The sequence below is a fragment of the Peromyscus maniculatus genome, chromosome 10 (genome assembly GCF_049852395.1).
Source record: "Peromyscus maniculatus bairdii isolate BWxNUB_F1_BW_parent chromosome 10, HU_Pman_BW_mat_3.1, whole genome shotgun sequence".
Lineage (NCBI taxonomy): Eukaryota > Metazoa > Chordata > Mammalia > Rodentia > Cricetidae > Peromyscus > Peromyscus maniculatus.
In genome coordinates, this window is record NC_134861.1 from 80,936,456 (window position 1) to 80,963,943 (window position 27,488).

Below are 27,488 nucleotides of genomic sequence, written 5' to 3' on the forward strand. Positions count from 1 at the left end.
CTAGTTCATAGACAAAATTTAAGTGGGAATACCACTAGTGACTTCTAGTTTGACCAATCTGTTTGACTTGAGGAATAGTTGTTATTATTTCTGATACAGTCTGTGGTGGTTTGAATAAGAATGGCCCCCACAGGCTCATATATTTGAATGCTTAGTCACCAGGGAGTGGGATGGTTTGAAAAGATTAGGAGGTGTGGCCTTGTTGGAGAAGTAAGTCACTAGGGGTGGGCTCTGAGGTTAGCTCTCAAAAGCTAACACCAAGTCCAGTGTCTCTGCCTGCAGATCAAGATGTAGCTCAACTACCTCTCCAGCACCGTGCCTACCATGCTTTCGGCCATGCTTGCTGCCATGATAATGGACTAAACCATAATGATAAATGAAAGTGTGAGCAAGCCCCCAACCAAGTGCTTTCTTTTATAAGAGTTGCCTTGGTTAATGGTTTCTCTTCACAGTAATAGGACAGTGACTAAGACACATTCCTTATAGTTATTAAGATATTTAAGTATTTCCTATATGTAAATACTGCTTGGGTGGTATGGTGGTTTGAAAGAAAATGGCCCCCAAAGGGAGTGGCACTATTAGGACGTGTGGTCTTATTGGAGTAGGTGTAGTCTTGTTGGAGAAGGTGTGGTCTTGCTGGAAGAAGTGTGTCACTGTGGAAGCAGGCTTTGCGGTCTCATATTTGCTCAAGCCACGCCCAGTGAGACAGTTGCCTGCATATCAACATGTAGCAGTTCCTTCTCCAGCACCATGTCTGCCTGCATGTTGTCATACTCCCCACCATGATGATAATGGACTAAACCTCTGAAACTGTGAGCTACCACTTCAATTAAATGTTTTCCTTTATAAGAGTTGCTATGGTCACAGTATCTCTTCACAACAATAAAAACTTAACTAAGACAGTTGGTAAACACCCAAGTATTCCCGAAACCCCTATACCACTAGAGTTTATTCCTTAGAATTGTGTATGGCCTCACAGAAACTAAATGTTTAACATCTATGTAATACAGCATGAGGCTTCTAGGTTCTTAACATTAATGCTAATGTTTGTATGGCCGACTGATGCTATTATACAGTCATCTTCTCAAAGGTTTCATGTCCCAGATATGATTATTGGTGTCCAAAGGTTCAGAAGATAGTGTGTGCCCTGGCCCAAATTCTGCTTAGTCACATGGACTACATCCTGGGACATACCAGTTAACTTTCCATAATTTCCCATAGGAAGTTCCTCACATTTCTTCCCAGTTATAGAAAGCCTAGGCCTACTGGAGGAGATAACACACCTGGTAAGTAATAGTTCCACTTGAACTCCAGAATTCAGAACACAAACACATAATACTGTACTTGACATAAATGCTCATCCTTAATTATTCTCACAGAGACTGTTTATTGGAATAGACTTTAGTGCTGAGAGAGGAAGAGGGGAAAGAGGGAGGGAAGAGGTAAAGGGAGAGAGGGGGTGGGAGGGAGGGAGAGAACACACACACAAACCAACCATTCAATAGTTTCTGTTAAATTATTTTCGGTATCATTCCCAAGCTTACCCATAGGGACAATCTCTCTTGTTTCTGGGTCCTTTGCCAACGTTGCCTGAAAGGGATCTCCTAGAGTTATATCCAGATTCACTACTAACCTATCCTCTGTAAAACAAACACCATTAAAATAAAAATTAATCTCCATTATTAAAAAAATCAGTACAAAATATGAGAAACAAGTTATAAAGAAAGCTGACAAAGATTTAGCAATCTCCTCCTGATCATGTGTTAGCACTCTAAGAAACAAAATTTCAAATTCTAAGACATATTGAATGTAAAACTAATACCTCTGTGAGCCATTATGTAAACTTTCATTTCAACAAAAAACTAAATGATTTGTATATTCCCTCAGAGCTGCAATCATGGCAAAGTTCTGAAAAAGTTCATTAAATGTCTACTGTAACCATATTTTGAGCATGGAAAAGGGAAGGGTCATATGAGCCTTCAGTAATACACTCATAAGGAAATATTTTATACTATACTATACAGCTATTTTTATAAGAATAAAATTGTCCTACATTCTAAATTGGAGGGGGGAACAACATTATAAAGTGATTTTTACTGAAGAGAATACTATGTCTCAAGTTTTTAAAAGGTATGAAATCTAAGTTACATTAGAACAGGTTCATACTTTCATAGTTATCACGATGGATCCGTTTCCTGTTAGCTTTTTTGGTGACTTTGGCCAGGTTTCTTTTCGACTTTCTTCTGGGTGATACTGGAGGTGGGGATAATATTCCAATGACAATTCTTCCTAAAATTTAATAAAAAAGGTAAAAACATTCCTGGGGATGTCAAAAGCTAAAAGCAAAACATTAAATATATTTCTTTTCAAAGTACCAAGGGAAATACTATTACTACATGTTATAGCTGTTAAGGTGATACAAATATTAACCAATTTCATTTATGCCTCTAACACTAAATCTAGAAGCACTGATGAGATAAGACTCAATGAGCTGTTTACTCACACGAAATCAACAGTTGTCAATGGAGGGCTAAAGACAAAAGTTCAAGTAATGAACTTGAAGGAGTAAGCCACATGTAAGTGTCCTTTAACATAGCTACATCCATCTAAATACTAATACAACTTTATCACTTAGTTCCTTGTTAACTCTCTATAAAGAGAATAGATGCTAAGAATGAGAAAGACACCATTTTTATCAGATATATTTTAATATGTTTCATTTTAGGCTGGAAAGACAGTTTACCAGTAAAGAGATTGTTTATACTGCTCTTAAAAAGGACCAGAGTTCAGTTCCCAGCACCCATGATGGGTGCCTCACAACCACCTTGTCAATCCAGCTCCAAGGGGACCCAATTTGCCTCTGTGCATATCCTCACATACATATAATTAAATAAAAGTTAAAATGATTCACTTTATGCAATCAGAAACCTCAGATATTTAAGTGACAATATCTACAAAGTCACAGAGTCAGATAGTAACAAAAAAAAGAAAAAAGTCAACACATCTAAAATAATGAGACAAATCTGAAAACCCAATTTTCAGATGTCTGTATGTGGGAGGTGATGATTAAATGAGGTAATGTATAATAATGTGTAGGTTAGGGCCTGTCACATGATAAAATTAATTAGAGCAATAATTCCTTCCTTTATAAGACATTATCATCTAAATTAGGTCTTACCCGATGGCCTTTCTTGGTAATCTATCCGTTCCCCTCGCCAATATTCCAGAGGTTTCAAACGTATTCTCTTTGTTCTACGAACATTTGGTGATCTGGAGGGCAGTACTGCCAAAAGTTAACAAAAATTCAAAGGCTGGGTAAACATAGTAAAGATGCATGCCAATCCTTAGAACATAATGTTTCTATGATGAGACAAAATCCACAAATTTTTAGATGTTTGTGCAAATAAATAAAAGTCCATGAAAAATGAAGCCTCTAGATTGCCCAAGAAATAAAAGTTTGATAATACCCATGTGTGAGAATGTTAATGGTATTATCTGAACAATGCTACACTCCATATATTAAACAGAATTGGTTCTTATAATTTGAGATTCCATTAGTTTATGACTCCCGCTAACCTGCAGAACCACTTCTACCAGGGACCCCTGCTATGGGGTGTTCTGTATGCTCTGAATGTGTTGCTCATAAAATGTTGATTGGCCAGTAGCCAGGCAGGAAATATAGGTGGGATAAAGAGAGAGAAGGCTGGGAGTGGAAGGCTGAATGAGGAGACGCTGCCAGTCACCAGCCAGACACAGAGGAAGCAAGACATGAAGGAAGAACTAGGAAAAAGGTACCAAGCCATGTGGCTAAACATAAATAAAAATTATGGGTTAATTTATGTGTAAGAGCTAGTCAGTAATAAGCTTGAGCTAATGGCCATACAGTTCATAAATAATATATGCCTCTGTGTGTTTACTTGGGTCAGAGTGGCTGTGGGACTGGTGGGTGAGAGAGATTTTTCCTGACCACTGGCAGGCTGGGACACAGGAAAACCTCAGCTACAAACCCCGCAGTCACAATATATGGCTAGCTCCCAAGTGGATAAATTTTATCTTCCTTCCTGCTCTCCATTCCAGTTTCTTTAGGCCAACTTTTAGGCCTGCTGCAGCTTGCCTACCTCGGTAACACCTCCCAAGCCCATTTCCAAGCCCTTCAGACTAAGCCTCTTGGTGCAGAGTTCTTTACCACATCTCTCAGCCTTTCCTTCTATCCCATCTCCATTGCACTATGTCTTCTCACTGAACCACAGAACTATCAGGGACCCCAGTCACCACACTTAGCTGGGAATCAGGGACTCCAAAGAAACCACGGTTGGTTGGCTTGGACCCAGAATGGACAATAGCAACCAAAACAGAACATCCACCACAAAACAAAGATCAATGGAATCAAACTGAAGACCCAGCCATAAGGCCACTCACCTATGAACACCTGATTTTGACAAGCCAAAAACACAATGGAGAAAAGACAGCATCTTCAAATTGGATCAAATTGGATAGCTACATGTACAATGAAAATAGATCTTTATCTCTCATCCTGCACAAAAATTCGACTCCAAATGTAAAAGAGACCTCAGTATAAAACCAGATACCCTGAATCTAACAGAGAACATGGGAAATAAGCTTGAACTTGTTTGCAGCAAAAAGACTTTCTGAACAAGACACTTAGAGACTAAGACTATGGTGGTTTAAATGAGAATGGCCCTCAAAGGCTCATATGTTTGAATGCTTCGTTCTCGGTGAACTGTTTATAAAGGATTAGGAGATGTGACCTTGTTGGAGGAATTATGCCACTGGGGGTGAGCTTTAGGTTTCAAAAGCCCATGCCAGGTCATCTTGCTCTCTCTCTGCCTACAGAGCATGGATCAGGATGTAAGCTCTCAGCTACTGCTCCAGCACCATTCTTGCCTGCCTGCCACCATGCTCCCCACAGTGGAAATGGACTATTACTTTGACACTGTAAGCAAGCCCCCAAATAAATGCTTCCTTTTATAAGTTGCTTTGTTCATGGTATTTCATCACAGCAACACAACAATAACTAAGCCAAAAACCAATAATAAATGAGTTCTCATGAAGCTGAAAAGCTTCTGGACAGTACAGGACATCATAATTTGAACACAACAGTAGTCAATAGAATGGGGGAAAATCTTTACCAATTATACATCTGACATAGGGTTCATATTTAGAATATATTAAGAAATAAAAAACTGAACAAGAAATTAACCCAATTTTTAAAATGGGGTATATAACTAAACAGAGTTCTCAAAAGATGAAACACAAATAGCTGAGAAATACTTTTAAAAAGGTTAGCAGCCTTAACAATCAAGGAAATATAAATTAAAACTACTTTGAGGGGGCTGGAGAGATGGCTCAGTAGTTAAGCATACTGGCTGCTCTTCCAGGGGAACCAGGTTCAATTCCCAGCACCCACATGGCAGCTCACAATTGTCTGTAACTACAGTTCCAGGAGATCTAACACCTTCACACCAATGCATATAAAATAAAAGTAAATAAATTATTAAAAAAAAAAAAACTACTTTGAAATTTCATAATACACTATGAAATGCTGAGAACTAAATATGTAATACTAATTGGGATGTATTTTCCCTGCTTAAAAAAATTAAGCTATATTTATAGAGAGATTCAATAATACTATTTTCTTCAATGGAAATATTGTAAGAATAAATTATTTTACCGAATTTGTGATGTATATTCCCGTCTGGTGGCACATTAGAACTTCTTATTCTTAAATCTGCAAAATACAAAAGATAGTAATACCACAATGCCTGCTAATACCATATTGACTAAAATTACTATCTGATCAACTTTCACTAAGTATTATAAATAAAATTTAAACCTGAAAATATAATTTATACTTTCGTTTTTCATTGAGAAACAATACAAACTAAGGAAAAAACAATATAACATCTCTTTACACTTTGATACAATAAACATATTTAAAGAGCACACCCATTAAAATTAACAAAAAACCTCTATTATTCATGAATGGTAAATAATCCACTAGCAAATAAAATGCATGGCATAATGGTTAGGAATAATATGCAATAATGTTACCTACAATCTACCTACATCTTTCTTCTTAAAGTTCTAATAGTAAAATCACTCCCAGGTTCTCAACTTAGCAATGTGCTAAAACACCAAAAGATTTTGTCATTGATTCCCCCCCCCCCCCCCGTCATATACACAAGTGATCTTTATTAAGAAGCAGAGTCCTAATATTGTACAGGTGCCCAAAATGTTGAGTCCACCTAGTCTAACCTTTACCCACACCCCCAATCTCAGATCCAGTCATAATCCTACATTCAGTGTCCAGCCCCAGCCCCATGCTCTCCTCAAGCACCAGGCTTGGGCCAGGGTACACATCCTATGTACTACCCCAGCATTCTCTGTGTCCCTAATACTTAACCCACCCACACCATATCCAGCTTCCACGTGCTATGCTCTGTCCCAGCCTACTGTGTCCACATCAAACATAGAACCAATGAAAGAAGTCTACATGCCCACAGTTTATCACAAAATAAAAATATGAAAAATCAAAACAGTATGTTCCCTCTAAATCCACAAGCCCTACAGAGGAGTTCTAAAAATAAAATTATTTAGATGAACTTTAGGACACCTAGTGTAAAAGAACTACCATAAACTTCAAAGAATTCAAGGAGTTTAAAGAAACAGCTGAATGAACTTGAAGAATATAAATGCCTAAGTGACACCAAAAAACAAACAAACAAAAAAAAAAAAAAACTACACAGACATGAAGCTGATGAAAATGATGAAGACATCCCAGGCATCCCAGGATTCAAACACTAAATTCAATAAAGGGTGTATATTGACGAGAACTCAAGATGAAATGAAGGTGAATTAAAAAAAAAAAAAAAAAAAAAAAACAAGAAAATTTAGGAGAAATCTTTGTAAGTAGAATGAATCAAAAAGAAGACAATATGAGGACTCAAAGACAAAGCAGAAGAAGTATGAGAAAGCAAAGAATATGAGAAATTAAAAAAAATCCACAGGAAAGGAACATGCAGGAACTGTGAGACACCATGAAAAGACAAATTATAGGCATAAATGAGGAATAAAATCCCAATTCAATGGGATACACCAGATCTTTAACAAGATAATTAAAAAAATATCCCCAAACTAAGGAAAAACATACCCATACAGATACATAGTTAAAACACTAAGTATACAGAACAAAGAAAGAATATTTAAAGCTACATGGAAAACAAACCACATTTGACATATAGAAAACACATCAGAGTAACTGCTGATTTCTCAATGGAAACTGAACAGCAGAAGATCCTAGAGCAATGCACTTGAAGTTCTAAGAGATCATGGGTGACTACCTAGATGACAGAACCCAACAAAACTATCAATCACAGTCAAAAAATGTTCCATAATATAAAAAGGCTAAAAGAATTCATGTTCACCAAACCAGCTCTAAAGAGAATACTGGAAACAATACTTCTATTTCTAAACAGAGAAATATGTATAATTAAGAGACCTTAGGAAAAAAAGAAAACAAAAGAACTAAGAACTATAATTACTGAAATACAAAGTACAATTAGGAACACGAAGAAGAAAAGGAGGAGGAGGAGGAGGAAGAGGAAAGGGAGGGAGGGAGGGAGGGAGGGAGGGAGGGAGGGAGGGAGGGAGGGAGGGAGGGAGGGAGGGAGGGAGGGAGGAAGAAAGGTAGGCAGGCTGGTTGGCTGTAAATTGCCTTTATTATGTTTAGGTATGTTCCTAGTATTCCTGATATATCCAACACCTTTATCATGAAGGGGTATTGGATTTTGTCAAAGGCTTTTTCAGCGTCTAATAAGATGATCATGTGTTTTTTTTTCTTTCAGTTTGTTTATATGATGGATTACATTGACAGATTTTTGTATGTTGAACCATCCCTGCATCTCTGGGATGAAGCCTACTTGACCATAATGGATGATTTTTTTGATGAGTTCCTGGATTCGGTTTACCAGTATTTTATTGAGTATTTTTGCATCAATGTTCATGAGAGAGATTGGTCTGTAATTTTCTTTCTTTGTTTCATCTTTGTGTGGTTTGGGTATCAGGGTAACTGCAGCCTCATAAAAAGAGTTTGGCAATGTTCCTTTTGTTTCTATTGTGTGGAACAATGTGACTATTGGTATTAGCTCTTCTTTGAAATTGTAGTAGAATTCTGCACCGAAACTATCTGGCCCTGGGCTATTTTTTTTTTTTTTTTTTTTTTTTTTAAGTTGGGAGACTTTTATCATAGAACCTTCATCCAATAACTGATGGAAGCAGATGCAGAGATCCATAACCAAGCACCAGGCTGAGCTCCGGAAGTCTAGCTAAAGATAGGGAAAAGGGATTATATGAGCAAGGGAGGTCAAAATCATGATGGGGAAATCTACAGAGACAACTGAACCAAGCTCATAGGAACTCAGGAACTTTAGACCAACAGCTGTGGAGCCTGCACGGGACCAGAATAGGCCCTCTGCATACAGGAGACAGTTGTGTAGCTTGGTCTGTTTGAGGGGGCCCTGGCAGTGTGATTAGGATCCATCCCTGGTGCATGAGCTGGCTTTCTGGATCCCATTACCTATGATCAGAAGCCTCCCCTGCCCATGCCGGAGGGAGGGGCTTGGACGTGCCTCAACTGAGTGTACCAGGCTTTGCTGACTCCGCATGGGAGGCCTTATCCTTTTGGAGGAGGGGATGGGGGATGGGGGGGGGGGATCTGGAGGGGGAACTGGAGGAGGATGAGAGGGGGATCTGTGGTGGTATGTAAAATGAATAAAAAATTTTTTAATTAAAAAAAAAGTTAACAAATCTAGGAGATGGATCTGAGGAGATAAACAAGATTAGCAGACCCCTGACTCAACCAGCCAAAAGAAAGAGGACCTGAATTAACAGAATCAGAAATGAACAGAAAAACATTATAATAGACACCAAAGAAATCAATATTATAAGTGAATGTTTTAAAAAAAAATACTCCATTAAGTTGGAAAATCTAAAAGAAATGGACAAATTTCTAGATTTACTGAAATTACAAGGGGGGAATTATGTAATTATATTTCAAATTTTTTAAGTGGCAACAAAAAGAAAAGCCTCAGCAACATTTTCATTTCCTTTTTGAATTTCTGCCAGCCAGAGTGACTTGGTATACTAATTGAACACACAAAAATTACTTTCTGGGACTAATGTGGTTACATCCAAAATCCTAAGATATGCAAATTTCATTAGGGAGTCAAACTTCCCCCTTTAGGGGAAGACAATAGTGCTTTCAACTACTCAAGATTGCCATGCTTTCAGGAAAGCCAAGACAGCCACTCGAAAAGGTCATACGGAGGGAAAGATTCTGAGACAGCTCACAGTGTTCTGTCTATCCAAGATGGGTGCCAAACACAGAAGTGAGGAACTCATTTCAAATATCTAGTTCAATTAAACTTACAGAATTGCAGTTAAATAGCTCATATCTAACTATCAAATCATAAATGTACCCTCCTAAGAACTGCCTAGACAAACCAAGTCTACTACCAGGTGAACCACATAAAGTAAATCAATGGCTGTAGTAAGCCACTAAGTTTTGAGGTAGCAATGAAGCAGTAAATTTTGGAATACTTCTTGTTCATGAATTACGTATGTTGACTGCAATATATGAATCTTACAGAAAAGTTGGTCCAAGCTTTCAGAAAATATTTTTTTTTTTTTTGGTTTTTCGAGACTACTAAATCAAAAATAGAACTGTTGATTTGGAAGAAACTTTCATGTCTATAAAACTGAACTGCCCTGTAAAATAAATCCGTGAAGATCAAAAGCAGATGATTGTTTGCCCAGGCCTGAGAGGAAGAGAATGCAATGATGACTACATACCATTGACTTGTAAGCTAATTATGACGTGTGAAGTTTATCTTAAAAATTAAGATGTTATCACCTCCACTCCAATCCAATTTCCCATGTAATCTGCACATAAGTAGATGCCTTGTCTTTATCGAAAAATTTCCCACTATCTAGTAGATGGATGACTGAATGCATTGAGAATAATGGGAATGAGGTACTTACTATTTGAGAAAGGGCTTATACAAACAGAAAAGAGAAAGTCCATACTGTGTTGGAATTGGAGGTGTGGATGTAAATCTGTGGTTTCTAGATATAAATAAATATAAATAGCTGTTGTGCTGGATAGTTTTTGACAACTTGACACAGGTCAGGGTCATCTGGGCAGAAGGAATCTGAATCAAGAAAATGCCTGCCGAGGATTGGCTTGTAGGCATGTCTGCAGAGCATTTTCTTGACTAATATAGGAGGGCCTCTGCATCAGCTCCTGCCTCCAGATTTCTGTCCTGTTTGAGTTCCTGTCCTACCTTCCCTCTGGGATGAACTATGATGTGGAACTACAAACTGAAATATACTTTTTCCTCCCTAAGCTGCTACTGGTCATGGTGTTTTATCACAATAGTAAGATAGATGGCAACTGTTAAATACAGTCAGTCTCAGAGTCTCAGTCTCTCTGCCTCCCACCAACCTTCCCACCGTGTGTGTGTGTGTGTGTGTGTGTGTGTGTGTGTGTGTGTGTGTTCCTATCCTAGCCAGAAAAAAACTGGAGTCAAAGGTATGTCAGTAATAAGAACACTGATCTTGGATTCTAAAAGCCATAGTCCACCAAAATGAATCAGGTGTTTTCAGAGAAATAATCAATTCAAGTTAAAAGTACATCTTATGGAGCAACTTATGTCCCCTAACTCCCTAAAAGGTAGTGTTAAAAAAATGATAGATTCATGACAAAAGAAGGCACCAGCTAAAATAACAGCAAATGATGAGATCTATCACTATTTGAGTATAAGAATAAATGATAGTTAATTACTATAATACCACAGAGCAAAAACTAAGGTTTTTTTTTTTAAAAGATGATCCATTAAGTTTAAAAAGTAACAATCAGTCTGCTGTTTGTAAGACATTTTTCACTTCTCTAACAAAGTTTAAGTAAGGGGCTGAGAAGATGGCTCTGTGGATGAAGTACCAGCTGCTTAAGTGTAAGGACATATGTGGTGGTATTGTGTTCCCCGAAATATTGTGCATGCTAATAAACTTATCTGGGGTCAGAGAAAAGAACAGCCACAATATTAAACATAGAGGATAGACAGTGGTAGCACACGCCTTTAATCCTAGCATTCCAGAGGCAGAGATTCAAGGATCTCTGTGTTTAAGGATACAGCCAAGCATGATGACTCACACCTTTAATCCCAGGGAGTGATTGCAGAAAGCAGAAAGGTATATAAGGCGTGAAGACCAGAAACTAGAAGCTTTTGGCTGGTTAAGCTTTCAGGCTTTCAAGAAGCAGTTCAGCTGAGATTCATTTGGATAAGGACTCAGAGGCTTCCAGTCTGAGGAAACAGGATCAGCTGAGGAACTGTCGAGGTGAGGTAGCTGTGGCTTGTTCTGCTTCTCTGATCTTCCAGCATTCACCCCAATAACTGGCTTCAGGTTTGATTTTATTAATAAGACTCTTTAAGATTCCTGGTACCGACATGAGTTTGGATTCTCATCACCCTCCTAAAAGCTGGCCAAAGGCATTGTGGGGCATGGTGCATAGGCACATCCCCAGACCTTGCTGGTCAACCAGTGTAACCAAAACAGCAAGCTTCCAATTTAATAAAAAGAGTCTGTCTCAAAAACAGGTAGAGAGAAATAGAGGAAGATACTCTAACATCAACTTGATCTGCACACGTGCATTCACAGCTGCAGAGGTCACACATACAGAAGTGCACACACACAAGAGAATGGAGGGGGTGAGAGAAGGGGAGGGAAGGAGGAAAGGAGAGGAGGGGAGAGGAGAAGTGGGGAAGAGGAGGTGGAATGGACAAGAGGTTTTGCCTAGGATGCGTGATCCTATATTCAGTCCCCAGGACTCCCTTGGAAATAAAAATACAACAAAACCATTAGTAATATAGGAAATGGGGCTGGAGAGATGCTCAGTGTTTAAAAGCATTGGCTGCTCTTCCTGAGATACTGAATTCAATTCCTAGCACCCATGTGGCAGATCACAGGCAGCTGTAACTGTGGTCTCAGGTAATTCTCATAGAATCTGATGCTCTCACCTGGTGTGCAGATGTATATACACACAAAACACTCACATACATAAAACACATAAATAAATAAAAATTTAAAAAAAGAAAAAAAAAGAAACAACAGCCTGCCAGTTCTAGCGATGTAGGCCTGCAATTTCACCTACTCCAGAGCCAGAGGTAGGCTACAAGGTCAATAAGGTCAAGTCTGGCAACTTGGCTGGTGACTACTATGGAGTTAGCTCAAGGCCTGCCTGGGCAACTTAGCAGGATCCTGTTTCAAAACAAAAAAGGAAGAGGAATGTAAAAGATATAGCTCCATGGTAAAGTGCTTGCCCAGCATGCACAGGGCTTTGAGTTCATTCCTTAGTACCGTTAAAAAAGAAAGGGAGGGAGGGGATCAAACCAAAATCCATAACATTGTTAGATTAAAATAAGTAAATAAAATGCATTTCATTATATCAAGAAAGTTTTAGCCAAAGCAGGCTACAGTGCATCCAGGGTTTACACACTGGCTAACAGCACCGACAGGTATGAAACCTGGGCTATACAGAATACAGGGGAAGCCAACATACATCCAGCTGCAGTGAACACTCACTCCACCTCCACCAGTGATTAACAGTCTCTAGTCAGAAAGGATGCAAATGGTCACCACAATATCAAGCTTACCATGTTCAAATCTACCATTCTCTTTCCTCTGCCTTCCCCCAAATATCTGCTCCTCCTTTTGTCTCCAATTTGGGTAATAACAATGATATTGTCTCAGATGCGTAGGCCAACAACCTTAAAAGTTATTTCTAGCACCTTTTATATCTTATATCCAACCCAGTCGTCAGGAACTCCTCTTGACCCTGCCTTCCCAAATTTACTATCAGTAAAAGAAACAATAAAAAAACCCTCCTGAAAAACCAAAAAACAAAAACAACAACAAAAAAAAAAAACCATAACTTCTTAGACTAGCAGCTAATATTAACTGGAATCAATACCAGAATTTTACATGTAAGTGAACTGAAGTTACAAACACTGAATTTCAAGAGCTAGTAAGGAGCAGAGACAAATTTACCCCCAGGTCTAGATAGCAAGATCTCTAGGTGCTCCTTCAGTAACTCCTGGGTAACAGAAAAATCATTATAATTCAGACTATATTACAAGGAGCTGGAGCGATAACTCAGGCATTAAGACCACTTATTGCTCCTGCAGAGGACCAGGACTTGGTACTCCCAGCACCCATATCATGGGTCACAACCATCTTCAACTCCACTTCCAGGGGATCCGATACCCTCTGCTGATCTCAAAAGACAGCAGTCACATATGTGGTGCACAGACAAACATGCAAGCAAAACACTCATGAACATAAAATAAATAAAGCTAAAGCAATCTTCATACTTGACAAAAGTGTATCTCTAAAAGAATCTATTACAGTACTATTTAGGGAAACCTAATAAATCACATCAATATTGTACTCAGGCAAATTCAGTGCTTCTTTACCAAATAAAAAGTAAAGAAAAGAATATAGAAAGATATAAATTTAAAAAGAAATATATAAGATAAATCTAAAGATAGGGAGAAAAAGAATTAGTGAATTAGGAACAAAAAAGGTAGTATAACTTTATATTCAAGCACAAAAAATGTGCAAAACATGAAAAGTTACAAATTTATATAAAAAAAAAAAACAGAAAACACCATAATGAATCCAATATACCAACCATCTAACTTCAGTAACCATCAACATATACTTACTGTTTCTTTAAGTATTTCCTTACAGTTTAACGGATTTGTTTATTTATTCTGTTGCAGAGGGTATTTATTACACACATATGCCACAGCATATATGTGAAGAGCAGAGAACAATTATAGAAATTAGTTCTCTCTATCTACTATGTGGTAGGTTCTAGGGAACTGAACTCAGGTTGTCAGGCTTGTTAGCAAGTGCCTTTACTCATCTGGACCATTTCAACGATTTCCAACTATAAAGCAGTAATCTTAGGAGTAGATCCACATTTACTATTACTGAAAATTTAAATAAACACAGAACACCTTCCTTTATATTCACAGTGCCATAGAAACCAAGACAGTAAAAAAGAACAACTTACCCAAACTCTCCTTTTCACCACCCACATCAGAATTACTGCTTCCAGACATTAAATGATCCTTGAACCGGGAAGGTCCACTTAAAAACAAAATAAACCATAAAATTTGTGCTTTTATAATATAAAACCCTTTGTATCTAAATTTCATGATCATGTCTTAAAATTGCCATCAGTTTCTTTCTTATGAAACTAAAAGTGATGGAATACATCAAGAATGTATTTCCATGCAGCATCAAGCAAGGACTATGATCTGATCCCATAATTGAGTCAAATTTGATAAATACAAATTTATATAAATGAGAGATTGAGCTCAGATAGCTCAGGCACTGGGCCTCCTTATTGTAGCCTAAACTGGTCTAGAATTTGCAATCCTCCTGCCTCAGCCTCCTGAGCATTAGGATTCTAGGCATGCACTACTAAGCTCAGCTAGAACATTTTAAATTAATTCATGGATCAGTTATGAATTTAGTCAAGTCCAATAGCAAGCTTCTTTCACAAAAATAACAGAAACCAGCAAGCATATCCTACTTTTAAAAGAAACCATCTACAAAAAAATGAAATTAAACATATAGTCCCAAAATTATCATAGTTGACTCAAGCTATGGTAGTCCCAGGTTCCTTTCCTCCTCCAAGTCCTATAATCACAATAAAGAACCCATTCTCCCTTCAAAAGCCGAGGTTTGCTTAATTTACTAGTCTTGCATTTTTAAAGGTTTTAACAGTTCATAGCTAAAACAAGCAGGTTAATCTCACTTGCTCAGTGCTAGTATGTATATTTTAACAATACATCCACAAATTCTGAAACAATCTTCTTTTCAAAAGATAAAACCTTATTTCCCTTTTCCTGAGTGTGGTGTGGACTTGTGATGACTTGTTTCTGATGAACAGAAACCATAAAAGTGAGTATAGACCTTGCACAGCCTTGATGCAGGCGGAGAGACTTGGACCTGCCTCTACTAAATGTACCAGGCTCTGCTGACTCCCCATGGGAGGCCTTACCTTGTTGGAAGAAATAGGGGGTGGGTTATGGGGGGGAGAAGGCTGGAGGGGTGGGAGGAGGGAAGAGAGGAGGATCTGTGGTTGGTATGTAAAATAAATAAAAAATTCCTTAATTTAAAAAAGAGAGAGAGAGAACTCTGAGATTAAGTAATTAAGAGGGATCTGATTTCCCTTGTCTTCTCTCAGATTATTTGCTTTGTAGGAAGTCAGCTGCCACATGACAAGAAGCGAAGGCTGACTACCAAAGACAGCGGAGAACTGCAACCTTCAGCCAACAGCCATGAGCCATGAATGGAGCCTTCCAGTTGTAGTCAAGTCATTAAAGAGATACAGAGAGACACCTCCAAACCCAAACAGCTGGCTAAGCCTTGCCCAGATTTCTGACCCCACAGAAAGGATAAAGCAACACACATCTGCAAGCCAACAGTAAAAATAAAATTCTGTTGGAGTAACATAGAAATGGATAAACAGTACAGTGAGTAACTTCTATTTTCACTACACTATATACACACCTTTCTTCCCAAATCGAATTTTTAGGCTCGCCTGAATCCGAAATAGACTCTATTGGTGTCTTACTTGTATATTTCCCAGTATGAGACTTTAAACGAACATTTTGTGAAGTCATAATACTGTTTTGATACTTAGAGCCTCGTGTAGGTCTATGAGGGGGAAAAAAAAGGTTAAAATTATTTTTCAAAAGTTCTTTCTTCTTCTAGAAACAATATACAAATGTTTATACATGAAATATATACTTAGCTATAACAAGTATCAATTCATCATGTTCAGACCTTAAGGTTTACAACTAGGTCCACAAGGTATCTGAAGTCTACCATGACTCCCAGTTAAAAAAATAAGAAACAGAAAAGAAAGAAATGGTACAAACCTGGCCTGAGAATAATAAGAGTGATGCTGAGTGACATTGACAGTCTACCACATGCACCACACAACCAGATACCCATCATTCCCAATTTGACAGCAAGGAAACAAGTTCAGAGTGGTAATGTACCTAGGTGTCATCTAGCTGATTACAGAGCCTGGATTTAATATCAACTTTGACCAAGTGCTTATTCTCACTCTGAAGACTGAGTAACAGACAAACAACTAAGTTTCAACAGGGGAGGGAAAAACAACAGCTATATTGTAAATACAACAGAAATTACCCAGAAATATCCAGACTTTTCATCTGAGTTGGGTCTGCCTCATTGTTTTCCAATGGCTCACTCTGGGAACCAGAGATTTCATCATGACTAACACTTCCTCTAGAACCCTTAACGTTGGAAGACTTCTGTACTCTCGAGCTGCTCTCTGTCTTCTGTCTTTTTGATGGAAAGGGTTTTTTCCCAGGATTCGCAGGTAACTGATTTTTCTTAGCCCGTTTTCTTCTATTGTGATCCACCCCTGACGATTCATTTTCTCTTGAAGAACTCCTATTAACAGAACCTGGAAGATTCAATGACAATTTGAAATTAGCATGTTTGTTCAAGTGATCTGGCTCACTGAAACACCAACATCATTATATTTACATATAAATACACATAACAATTTCATAAGCTAAATCTGTTTTCACATAAAAAAATTATTACATTTTTCAATTGTATTTACACAACATGCTAGATTTTTAAACCTATCACAAACTTCCTTAATTTTTTCTCTGGCTCTGCCCTGACCATCTGTAATGGTAAGTGTTGTCAACCTAACAGAATCTAAATCTCCTAGGAGATGGGCCTCTACGTATGCCTATAAGGAGGCCATGTGGATTGTATTAACTAAGGTGAGAAGACCCACCCACACCCATGAGAGTGGCACCATTCCTTGGCTGCCATATTGGATCCTGGATGATCCAGGTGGAGAAAGGTACTTCCTGGCCCTCAGCTGTGTATTCAGTGCAAGTCAGGTCAGAGGTTGGCATCTGGTGTCTTGCTCCATTGCTTTCTACTGTATATGTGGATGCGGATGCAATACAAGCAGCTAGCCTCCGGATGCCGCCATATCTGACCCCTCTAGAACTGTGAGCCAAATAAATCCTTCCTCTCATAAGCTGCTTTTGTCAGAGTATTATCACACTAACAGAAAAGTGGCTAAGATAGCATCCTGAAGATCTGAGTGTTTCCTGTAATTCCAGATTTCTCAGTTTGTCATCTTTCTTTGTAGCAACCTAGCCAGCCATGGCATCTTGTACTAAAATCGTACTCAATTCTATCTAGGATTCCCTGCCATCTCTTTCTTATCTTTATTCTTCTTCTGATTTTTAAACATCTATCATTACATGAATTATTTTATCTATACTATTTTCCCTCACAGAATGTAACCTTCTTAAGTACAAGGACTTCTAACTTTGGCTATGTTTATCTACAGACCATGCCTCCACACAGAACACTGTATAAATTTATACTTTATAACTGACAATATTTCTGTTGGTGAACCAATTTAACTTTGTCTTTATAAAGTATTTCTATATAATGGGAATAAGTCACACATAACCCTGTAGAGAATGATTGGAGGGGGCTTCCAACAAAGACAGTTTAAATAAAAATACTTACCTTCCTCTGGTTTTACCAGCCACCACTCAGATGGATGGTGAGAAATTCTACAACTTCTCCTGACACTCAGAGACACTTCGTCAGGCACACATTTGTCCTTAGACCCACCAGAAACACATTTCTCTCTGGATTTTTCCTTATCTTTTTGGGTGCTATGCTTTTTTTTCTTGTTTTCTAATGTAAAGAAAAACCACAAAAACTATTCAAAATATCAGTTTTCAAAAGTTCACAACAGATTTTATATAAATAAAATTCAATTACAGAAACATGTTTATCTCATGGGCTACTTTCACATCAGTTTCTTTAAAAAGCCATGTGTTTTCAATCTCTGGTTTTCTGTCAATTAAATGTAAATGCTTCACACTGCCTGTCATAAACTAAAAGAGAAATATGTGTGTATGTGCATGCAGGTACATGCATACAGGTGCACATGTATGGAAACCAGAGGACACCTTACATGTCATTTCTTCTCTTTATTTATTTTTTTCTATTTTGTTTTATTGAGAGGGCTACTGCCTAGAACTCACCAGTTAGGCTGTGCTGCCTGGCTCTCAAGCCCCAAGGATCGGCCTATCTTTGCCTCCCTAGTCCCAGTATTACAAATGTGGGAAACCACAACAGCTGTATTTTTCTAGCTTGGGTTTGGGGGATCAAAAAGTCATTCTGCTTAAAAGACAGGCACTGGGCTATCTCCCTAGTGTGAGTATCTTTTGAAAAACAAAACATCGTTTCTTTCTACTTACCACTTCACAAAAATAAAACAGGTAATTACTGCCTTTCATTTTCATTGTTTTGAAATCTAATTTTGGAAGAAATTAAGTATAACTAAATTATAAACCTTGAAATGAGATTACTTTGGATTAACCCTACTAGCTCAATCGTGTAGCCTTAAAATTTGTGATCAAACAGAACTTGGGATGATGCAGGAAAAGTGAGAAATGAGCCACAGAAGAAACGTTAAGCTTTGATGATGGAGAAGGACCATCTAGGATTATGGGTACCTAAACACAATGGAAAAAGTGAGGAGCAGAGCTCTTACAGACACACCAGAAACAGAGCTAAACAAAGATCTTTGTTTCCATCTTGTGAAACTTCTGACCTAAAAATTATATAAGATAGGAAAAAAGTTTTAAGTGTTATGTTTAAGCTACTAAATTTGTAACAAAAATGGAATATCAGAATCAGTATAGCAACACATCAGAACATTATATTCATTCTTTACTCAAAAATCTTTGTGAAGATATAAAGATCTTTGGCAATATTGGGTAGGGACTTATTTTCTGTTCTTCTACTTTCATCCTATATACATGTGTATCTGTCAATCTACATACCCATCACACACACACACACACACACACACACACACACACATGTTAGCAGGTGAAAACCTTTCATTAATTTGTTGATAGTCTTTCACTTCTCCATGGGTGTTTCTGCCTTAGGATCTATTTAAATAAATAAATAAATAAATAAATAAAAACCTGACTGTGCACTGAACTAAAACTAGAGAGATTCTCAAAAAGAACCCCAAAGACTTGTGAATCTGCAGGCAGCTTTCCTTTGCCTATCTCCGAAAGCTAAGGACGAATATAACAACTATAAATACTCATACTCTGAATTAATATAAACACTTACCAACAGGCAGCATCTGTTTCTTGGGAACAGGCTCATTTCTCACCTCTTCACAGTCTTCCATATTTCTTTCTGAATTTACATGTGACTTGTCCCGGCCAGTGTTTGGCATGTTCCTCTTCCCCTTTCTACCCTTTTGCACGTTAACCTGCTCTTCAACTATTGTAGGCTTTGATGCTCTTCTCTGCTGCTGTCTTACAGTCCTTTTGCTTCCAGATGGTTCTTTAGCATTCTCAGAATGCATTTTATTTTCTGTAGATCTACAGTCATTTTCCAATTCATCCGTACGACTAATCCCCAGGAGGTTTTCAACAGAAGGCTGAGATTTCTCTTTTGGGGGAGCCTTATGAGACTGGGAGCCACTTATCAAAGTCTTAGCTGACACACTATGAGGTTTTTCTCTTGACTTCTTATCTTTAGGAGTTCCAATGTTTTCAGGAGATGGCAAGTGCTGTCTCAGAGGTCTGCTTTTTCTTGGTATTGTCACCCAAGGTTGACTTGCAAAACTTCTATCTGACTCATCAATAATAAATTCATCTTCTAATAATTTCATGTCATTTGGAGGAGATGAAAGAGGTCGAACTGCTGTTGTATGCCTAACAATGGAACTGAAACCAAACATTATTTTAACAGTTAAAGTAACTGAAGTTTTATCTTTGTTTACTGAATATTCTTTACCGGAAATAAAAATCACAAGTCTCCTCAATTTTCTCTTAATCTTCTTCATTTTATAATACTAAGATCATAGAAATTTAAAGTTGGGCACCCACTTTAATGCCCCTCAATCAATACACATGCTAAAACCTTGAAATTTACAATTGTATAATTATAACCCAAATGTATTTACTTACAAAAAAACAGTGCGTGCCTTATCCATGTTTGATTAAACTATTTGTACAGATATCTGCATTTCTTTACATCTAAAACATTAACAATTTTAAATATAATAAGCCATCATATCTAATATTTTAAAAGAAAAATAATATAACTGATCTTGAATGCCTTCTTATCCTTTTTATATCTGACAGATGTAAGCGAAAGAAATGTAATCATCATTCATATAAATGAACTATAATACGAAATTTCAGCTTAAGTTCTAATATTTCATGATTATTCTCACAGATATCTCTATACAATAATAGTGGTTCAGAATGAAGTTGACTAGGGTACACAGGCACGAGAAATCTAGTGCTGCAAAAACAGGGAGAGATGACTCTTATTATAAAGTAGACAATGCCACATAATCTGTTGTCGTGAGGACAAATCATTGTCTTCTGCTATAGTCCTCTATCCCCACATAGCTAACCCTGAATTTATTTTACTAAGGAAGCATTATCATACTTGCATATACTCAGTTATAAAAGACTATAAATTTACTAAAATATTCATAAAAGAACACATTTGTACATCTTAGGCAATTCACACATTTAGTAATTGCCCTGGTTGTATTTGTTTGTTTTATGGGTTTTGTTGTTGTTTGGTTTGGTTTTTATCAACTTGACACAAGCTACTGTTCTCTAATAGGGAAACACAATAGAAAAATGTCTCCAAAATATTAGCAAGCCTATGGAGCATCCCTTTACTAAGTGGTTGATGTGGGAGGGCCCAGCCCCTTGTGAGCAGTACCACCCGTAAGCAGGTGGTTCTGGATGGTCTAAGAAGCAGGCTGAGCGAGCCACCAGGGAGCAAGCTAGTTAGCAGCAATATTCCATGGCCAATCTTATTGACCCAGCTGTGACTCCTGAATTACAATAATGACTGGTCTCTTAACAGACTCACTGGTACAATAATGGCACGAATACCAGAAGTAACCAAACACTTTCTGACTGGATTTAGCTCCCACTATACAAGATGAAACCCATACCAGGCAGCACTACTGGGGTCAAGCACCTGTGGCTACATGGGTCATAGGCCCTAAGGGACAACCTGCTACTATTATTGTCTAAATGGACATAGTATTAAACTAAGTGCTATTGGCTTTTTGTTATGCCCATACATAAAGGCATCTCTCAACCCTCACAGAGAAGCTACTATTTATAGTAGAAAAAAAAGAGACCTACAGAAAATTAGAGACCATGGATTATCCTAAATGGGATATCTATATCACACTCCCTTCTCTCAAGGGATCAAATGATCAAGGATGATCTCTGGGAGAGAAGTGAGAAGAATATAAGCGCCAAAGGCAGCAGGTGACTTCAAAGGAACAGTATCTTCCAGACATAACGGGGCTGCTGAACATAGGTCAAGTCAGTGGTGGTGACAGTATACATACGACCTGTGCAAACTCATGCCAGTCAAGGTGGGCACAAAGTCCCACCTCTAACCAAGGATACTGGCAACTGAGAGCTGTTGGCAGAGAGATACTTGGTTTTCTTCAAGAATGTAGCCCTGGTAAGTAAGACACGCTCCAGTGGGAAGGTCACACATTCCAGAATATATGCGCAGCACAAAATGGACTTAACATGTTAAAAAAGAAAAGGCCACAAAGCTGTGCGGGTAGGGAAGGGAGGAGCCCAGATCTGGGAAGAGTTTGGGGAGCTGTATAAATGGGGAGGAGTATGAATGATCAAAACACATTGTACAAAATTCTAATGAAAATGTTATAAGTCAAGAAAAGAAAATAAGATTTCTATATTAAATAACAAAGAACATCCAGATATGGTTCAGAGAATGAATCAGAAGAAATGTCCAAAAGGACAGTTTTGTAATAACTTTACCTAGATTCACTTTTCCTCTTGACAGTTTCTAAATACAATGCTGAAAAACTCTTCTTAGATCGTGGTTGGATTTCATTGCTCAAATCTTGTCTTCTCTGAGACGTTTCTGATGCTATTCCTTCTTGTACTTCTGATGTGCTATCTTCTTCTAATACATTGTTCTCTATTTCTGCTTTGTTCAAAATACTTTTATCTTCAAAGTTTAACCTGAAAGGTTGAAAAGGTAAGCAAATTCTCCATGAGGTAAATTACACTTATAACAAAGGTCTCCAAATAACAAAGTATCTTAAATAACCTATTGTTTGTATCCTAAAAGCAAAAAGGAAAGCTCCAAGAAATGGAACTAGGTTTATAACTCATCTGCACTTTGTTGTTCTAGAAAGAACCTAATACTCAACCTTGCAATCACAAATAATATGCAGGAAATATAAACTGTTTCTTTCAAGAAGTTAAAGATAATGGGGTAGAATGAATGTAAGCAATGTACAATGGTATATAAAAATGTCAGTGAAAATTATTATTTTGTAAGATAACTAAAAAATGTTAAATAAACAAGACATTACAGAAAACTATCACAAAGAAAACTGTCTTATTTATTGTGCATCTGCATGTATGATGTATAAGGATGCACATGCCACAGCACACACATGGACGCTGAGGTCAACTTTGTGGAATCAGATTTCTCTTTCCAGATTTATTTGGTTTCCAGAGATTGAACTCTAGTTACCAGACTTGCACACCAGCTGGCTTAATTTGCTGAGCCATCTCACCAGCCCCACAAAGAAAACATTTTCCCACAGACTCTAGAAACGTTAACCTCCCAATTTCTCTGAAGTATACTTTAATGCCTTTCTTACGACTAATTAAAAACTAAAGCTAAGCAAAAGCATTTGTTTTCTTCTCATGTTACCCCTCAACCCCTTTCTTCAAACCTACATAAGAGGCTAAGTTAGCATTTGCGATATAAGGATAAAAATTAAGAATTATTACTCAAAAATTACCTTTTCCTGGTTTTAAGAGAAATGTCTGTATTTGAAGATTTTGTATCTCCTGAATTTCTTAAGACGGAAGCCACTCTTTTTTGGCTAAGAGATGAAATAACATTCTGCAATTCAGATGCTTTTGCACCCAAAAGAACCACAGGGGAGCCACCAGGTAAGACAAAGTCAGCATTGGTGGCACTGTGGTGACCATTTGTTTTTTTACTTGACATGTTGTTTGAGTCCGCTGTACTTTTAGAAACATCAGTAGCCGGAATTTTCGGATGAACTTCATTAGCCTGAACTAAAAGAAAGTCAAATGATGACAGTTCTTAGTAGTTAAAAACAGTACTTAAATCAAGTGTACTTTAAAAAATTAACCATAGTTAGAATAAGCTTTCAGATGACACATATTTCATTAAGTTTAGAACCAAAGGCCTATAATTAAAATACCTAAGTATTTTAAGAGTTCTGATACCAAATTAATGAACTGAAGCATGTCTACACCATCTGAGGTTATGAAAACACAGAAGTCCTCAAACACAGAAACTCCAAAATGTATGCCCAAAGTCTTGAGATGTACAGTTTGTACACAGCTAAATGCAGAACAGAGAAATGATGAAATTCTGCTATGGATAGGCTAAGAGCAAGTAAGCTAATGTGGCTAGATGAACATACCTACAAATATAACAGGCATACACATAACGTGCATACATGTATCTACATACATATACAGAGAATATACAAACATACTTACATAAAATCACCTTCAGTCAAAGAAAAATGCCTAGACAGTATTCATACTAACTTATTGCTCTTAAGTGCACAGATTTAAAAATTAAATACAACAAAAAAGGGCTTGTGGTTCAGTAGTAAGATGTCATTTCTCTACTTCTACCTCTTAATGAAACTAAATTCCTTAGAAATCACCCATCAACCAAAAAAACGGGGCTCTGAACCGTGAGAGGAACTAGGGTATCGACATAGAAAACGGAAGACTAAGGAACAATTCACAATGTGGTCTTTGGGTTTCCTGGTCACTTCCCACTTGTCCCTGGACTAGGCGTCTGAGATGTCTGCAACCCAGAACCGACACTAAGCAAAGGGAAAGGAAACAGCCCACATTCTCCCAATAAGGTAAGAGCATACAGAGTAGAGGGAAACTCCAACCCTTGCTCTAGAACACGGGCCATGGGGCTCTCTTCTGCCTGTAGTGGCAGAGAAGCAAAGCGCCAGGTTGTACTATGGGACAGGGGTAAGTATTATGGAGGAAAAGTCCTTATCAGATAATTCGTATGTACACTTTCTACTACACCTTAGTTATCCGTTTACACAGTTTATAGTGCCCTTCAAGCTTTAGCATTTTGAAGGGCATATATATGTTGTTGAAGAAGAAAGAAAGAAAAATTGTCAAAAATTACAACATCAAGCCCATTCTAGTTAGAGTTTTAACAAAGTTATCAGGAACCGAATAAAACTGAAAGTTCAGAGAAACATTTTGTGAATGGTAGGTGAAGAAATGAAAATAGTTAGTTTTGAATCATACATACTCCAAACCTGGAATGTAACACTATATTGACACAGTAAAAAACAAATGAGGTCCAAGTTCAAAAGTATGTTAAATTAGATTGAAATTCAATACAAAAAATAAATTCAGAAGAGCATAGATTAATGAATGAATGTATCTGACAAAACAAACATGAAATATTATATCACTCATAATAAAATTAATATCTTATTATGGATATGTACTACTGGGGGAAAAGGACTGTTGTTTAATCAGAATAGGAAACTAGGCTTACAGCTAAAAGTCACACATTCTACAGTTAAAATAAAGAGTGTTAAGTTACATAGTTAAAAATATAATTTCAGCTGTCATTGTGGTACAATCCTCTGGAAGAAGAGAGCAGACTGATCTCTGAGTTAGAAGCCAGCCTGATAGCCACAGTGAGTTCCAGAGCTACATAGTAAGATCCTGTCTCAAAAAATTAAAAATAATAATAATTATTATTATTATGATTATTTCAGGTCTGGCCTGATGTTTCAGTGAGTAGAGCTGCTTACTAAGCAAGCCTGACAACTGAGTTCAATTACAGGAACCTGTGTGAACATGGAAGGAGAGAACCAGCTCCAAAGTAATCCCCTACCCTCCACACACATGCCATGACATGTGAATCAGAGTGCACACATGCCATGGCATGCCAATCACAGTACACACATGCACATGCAAATAATAACAACAATTTTTAAATGTATATATTTATACTTTTAAGCCCATAGTCAGTTAGAAGCATATATGCTACACAGGGCAACCATGTCACACACAAGCTTATTTCTTTTAAATTTATGAGCACCAATGGAGCTGTGGAAGAATTCAAGAGTTCCCGAAACAAAATGATGGAAACAGTGATTAGATTTTTCTTTTCAATCTTTGAGTCTATGAGCTCAAACAGAATAGTAGTCTTCTAATTTGGAACAAAGATAAAGAAAATGTAAAAATAAAAAACAAAAACAAACAAACAAAAAAACCCTGCAGCACCTATCACAGAATAAAGCAAAAGGAAAAGGGGGAAGAAAATCAACCTGACCACAATCAACCAGACCTTGTCAGACCCTGATCTTGTCACCTGACACAAGGTGTCACCACCTTTGTCACGGCAGCTTTTTAATTGTCATGAGTATGCTACCAACCTGATCCATGAGCAGCTTCACTCAGTTCTGCAGCAACTTGCAGAAAAGCTTCTTTGCTCCTTGAAGAACCCAGAACTGATTTTGAACATGATGCCTGGCACTGAGCACAAAGAAATACATTAATCTACTTTTATTAATTGTCAATTCTGATTAGATGCATGCTTTTAAAATGGGGGGAGTCAGTTAAACAACAAAGCAGATGGTCCTATATACTGAAGTATGGTGATATTTTATTTGTACTGAAATGTGATTTTATTTGTATGTTAATAAATAAAGTTGCCTGGGGGTCAGAGCTAATAGCAAGCCATTGCAAAAGCTGGGCATTGTTGGCGCACGCCTTTAATCCCAGCACTCGGGAGGCAGAGGCAGGTGGATCTCTGTGAGTTCGAGGCCAGCCTGGTCTACCGAGTGAGTTCCAGGAAAGGCGCAAAGCTACACAGAGAAACCCTGTCTCGGGGGGTGGGGTGGGGGGGGGGATTCTAACTAAAGCTGCACACTACTTTTGGATAATCAACCAAAAGCAGTTTTTGTGGACAGCAACCAGTCCCATCAGTCTTCAGAAAACAACCACACTTGTCAGTCTAATCAGGAACTTTAAAGCTACCCATTTCCCTAAAACTCTTAAGTATTAGTTTATAACAAAAAGGATTGCTATAATTTTGTATTTTTTCCCCAATTTCAAACACTAGAAATACCAAACCAAAATTTTATAATATCTTCAAATTTTATGAAATGCAATGGAACCATAGGATTCTCTTTAAAGAATAAGACAACTAAAATGTACATAAGAACACTGTTTAAATATCATTCATTAAAGTACCAAACCCACATCAGTTCTATTAGACTTACCTCTTTGCCTGCTGATTGATTATGATTATCTTTCACTTTAGGTGTGGAACAACGCAAGGACTCTGGAGAATCTGTAATAAAAACCATTGACAAGACTTAAAAAAAAAAAGCTGGAAAAGGTGGAATACAACTTTTAAATCTCGGCACTCAGGCAGGCAGATCACTGTGAATTTAAGACTAGCCTGATCTATATACTGAAACCCTGTCTCGAAAGAAAAATTCTAATTGAACAATTAAAGGGACTCTATATCAATGGCTCTCAACCTGTGGGTCATGAGACCTTGTGGGTCAAATGACCCTCTCATGGAGGTTGCCTAAGATCATTGGAAAACACAGATATCTACATTGTGATTCATAACAGTAGCAAAATTAGTTATGAAGTAGCAATGAAAATAATTTTATGACTGGGAGATCACAACGTGAGGAACTGTATAAAGTGTCAGTCTTAGGAAGACTGAGAACCACTACTCTATATGATCTGTGAAGAACTGTCAGTTGACTCTCCAAAATACAATCAGCCAAAAGAAACAGAGATGTCAAATGTTCCTACAGAACATCAGAAATATAAAAACAAACAAAATTCCTAAAAAAAAAAAAAAAAAAAAAAAATTCAGTTCTTTCTGTCTGTAATGAAGATACTTTTTCTGCTGTCTTACTTTTGTGTAACAGAATACCTGAGACTGAATTAGGGATGTAGCTCGGTGATAGAGTGCTTGCCTAACAACCACAACGCCCTGGGCTTCATACCCAGAGATCTGCAAAATAAATACAAGAAACTGAATGATTTAAAAAGCTCAGAGATTTCAGAGATTTTGTATCTAGCAAGAGTTTTTATTTTATCCCAAGCAAGATACAGAACCAACAAAGCTCCCAAGGCCTTTATGGTTGGCTCACATTCATTCATGAGGACAGAAACCTTATGATCTAA

General features: G+C 37.5%; 1 protein-coding gene across 7 annotated transcripts in view; it reads right to left on the minus strand.

Moving 5' to 3' along the window:
- The window catches only part of Cenpc (centromere protein C), a 54,223-nt gene that overhangs the window by 16,670 nt on the left and 10,065 nt on the right, over positions 1–27,488 (minus strand). For 4 of the 7 annotated variants that reach the window (XM_076546518.1, XM_042257598.2, XM_076546519.1 and 1 more), the window contains 13 exons: positions 26,561–26,631; positions 25,712–25,835; positions 23,042–23,324; positions 22,041–22,247; positions 19,327–19,931; positions 17,692–17,865; positions 16,312–16,591; positions 15,664–15,810; positions 14,156–14,232; positions 5,693–5,749; positions 3,179–3,283; positions 2,167–2,289; positions 1,545–1,640 (listed from right to left, as the gene is read on the minus strand). In XM_076546518.1, the coding sequence (XP_076402633.1) occupies positions 1,545–1,640; positions 2,167–2,289; positions 3,179–3,283; positions 5,693–5,749; positions 14,156–14,232; positions 15,664–15,810; positions 16,312–16,591; positions 17,692–17,865; positions 19,327–19,931; positions 22,041–22,247; positions 23,042–23,324; positions 25,712–25,835; positions 26,561–26,631 (2,349 nt within the window). The remainder of the gene's footprint in view (positions 1–1,544; positions 1,641–2,166; positions 2,290–3,178; positions 3,284–5,692; positions 5,750–14,155; positions 14,233–15,663; positions 15,811–16,311; positions 16,592–17,691; positions 17,866–19,326; positions 19,932–22,040; positions 22,248–23,041; positions 23,325–25,711; positions 25,836–26,560; positions 26,632–27,488) is intronic. The other 3 variants (XM_076546517.1, XM_006983817.4, XM_076546520.1) reach the window with 1 other exon arrangement.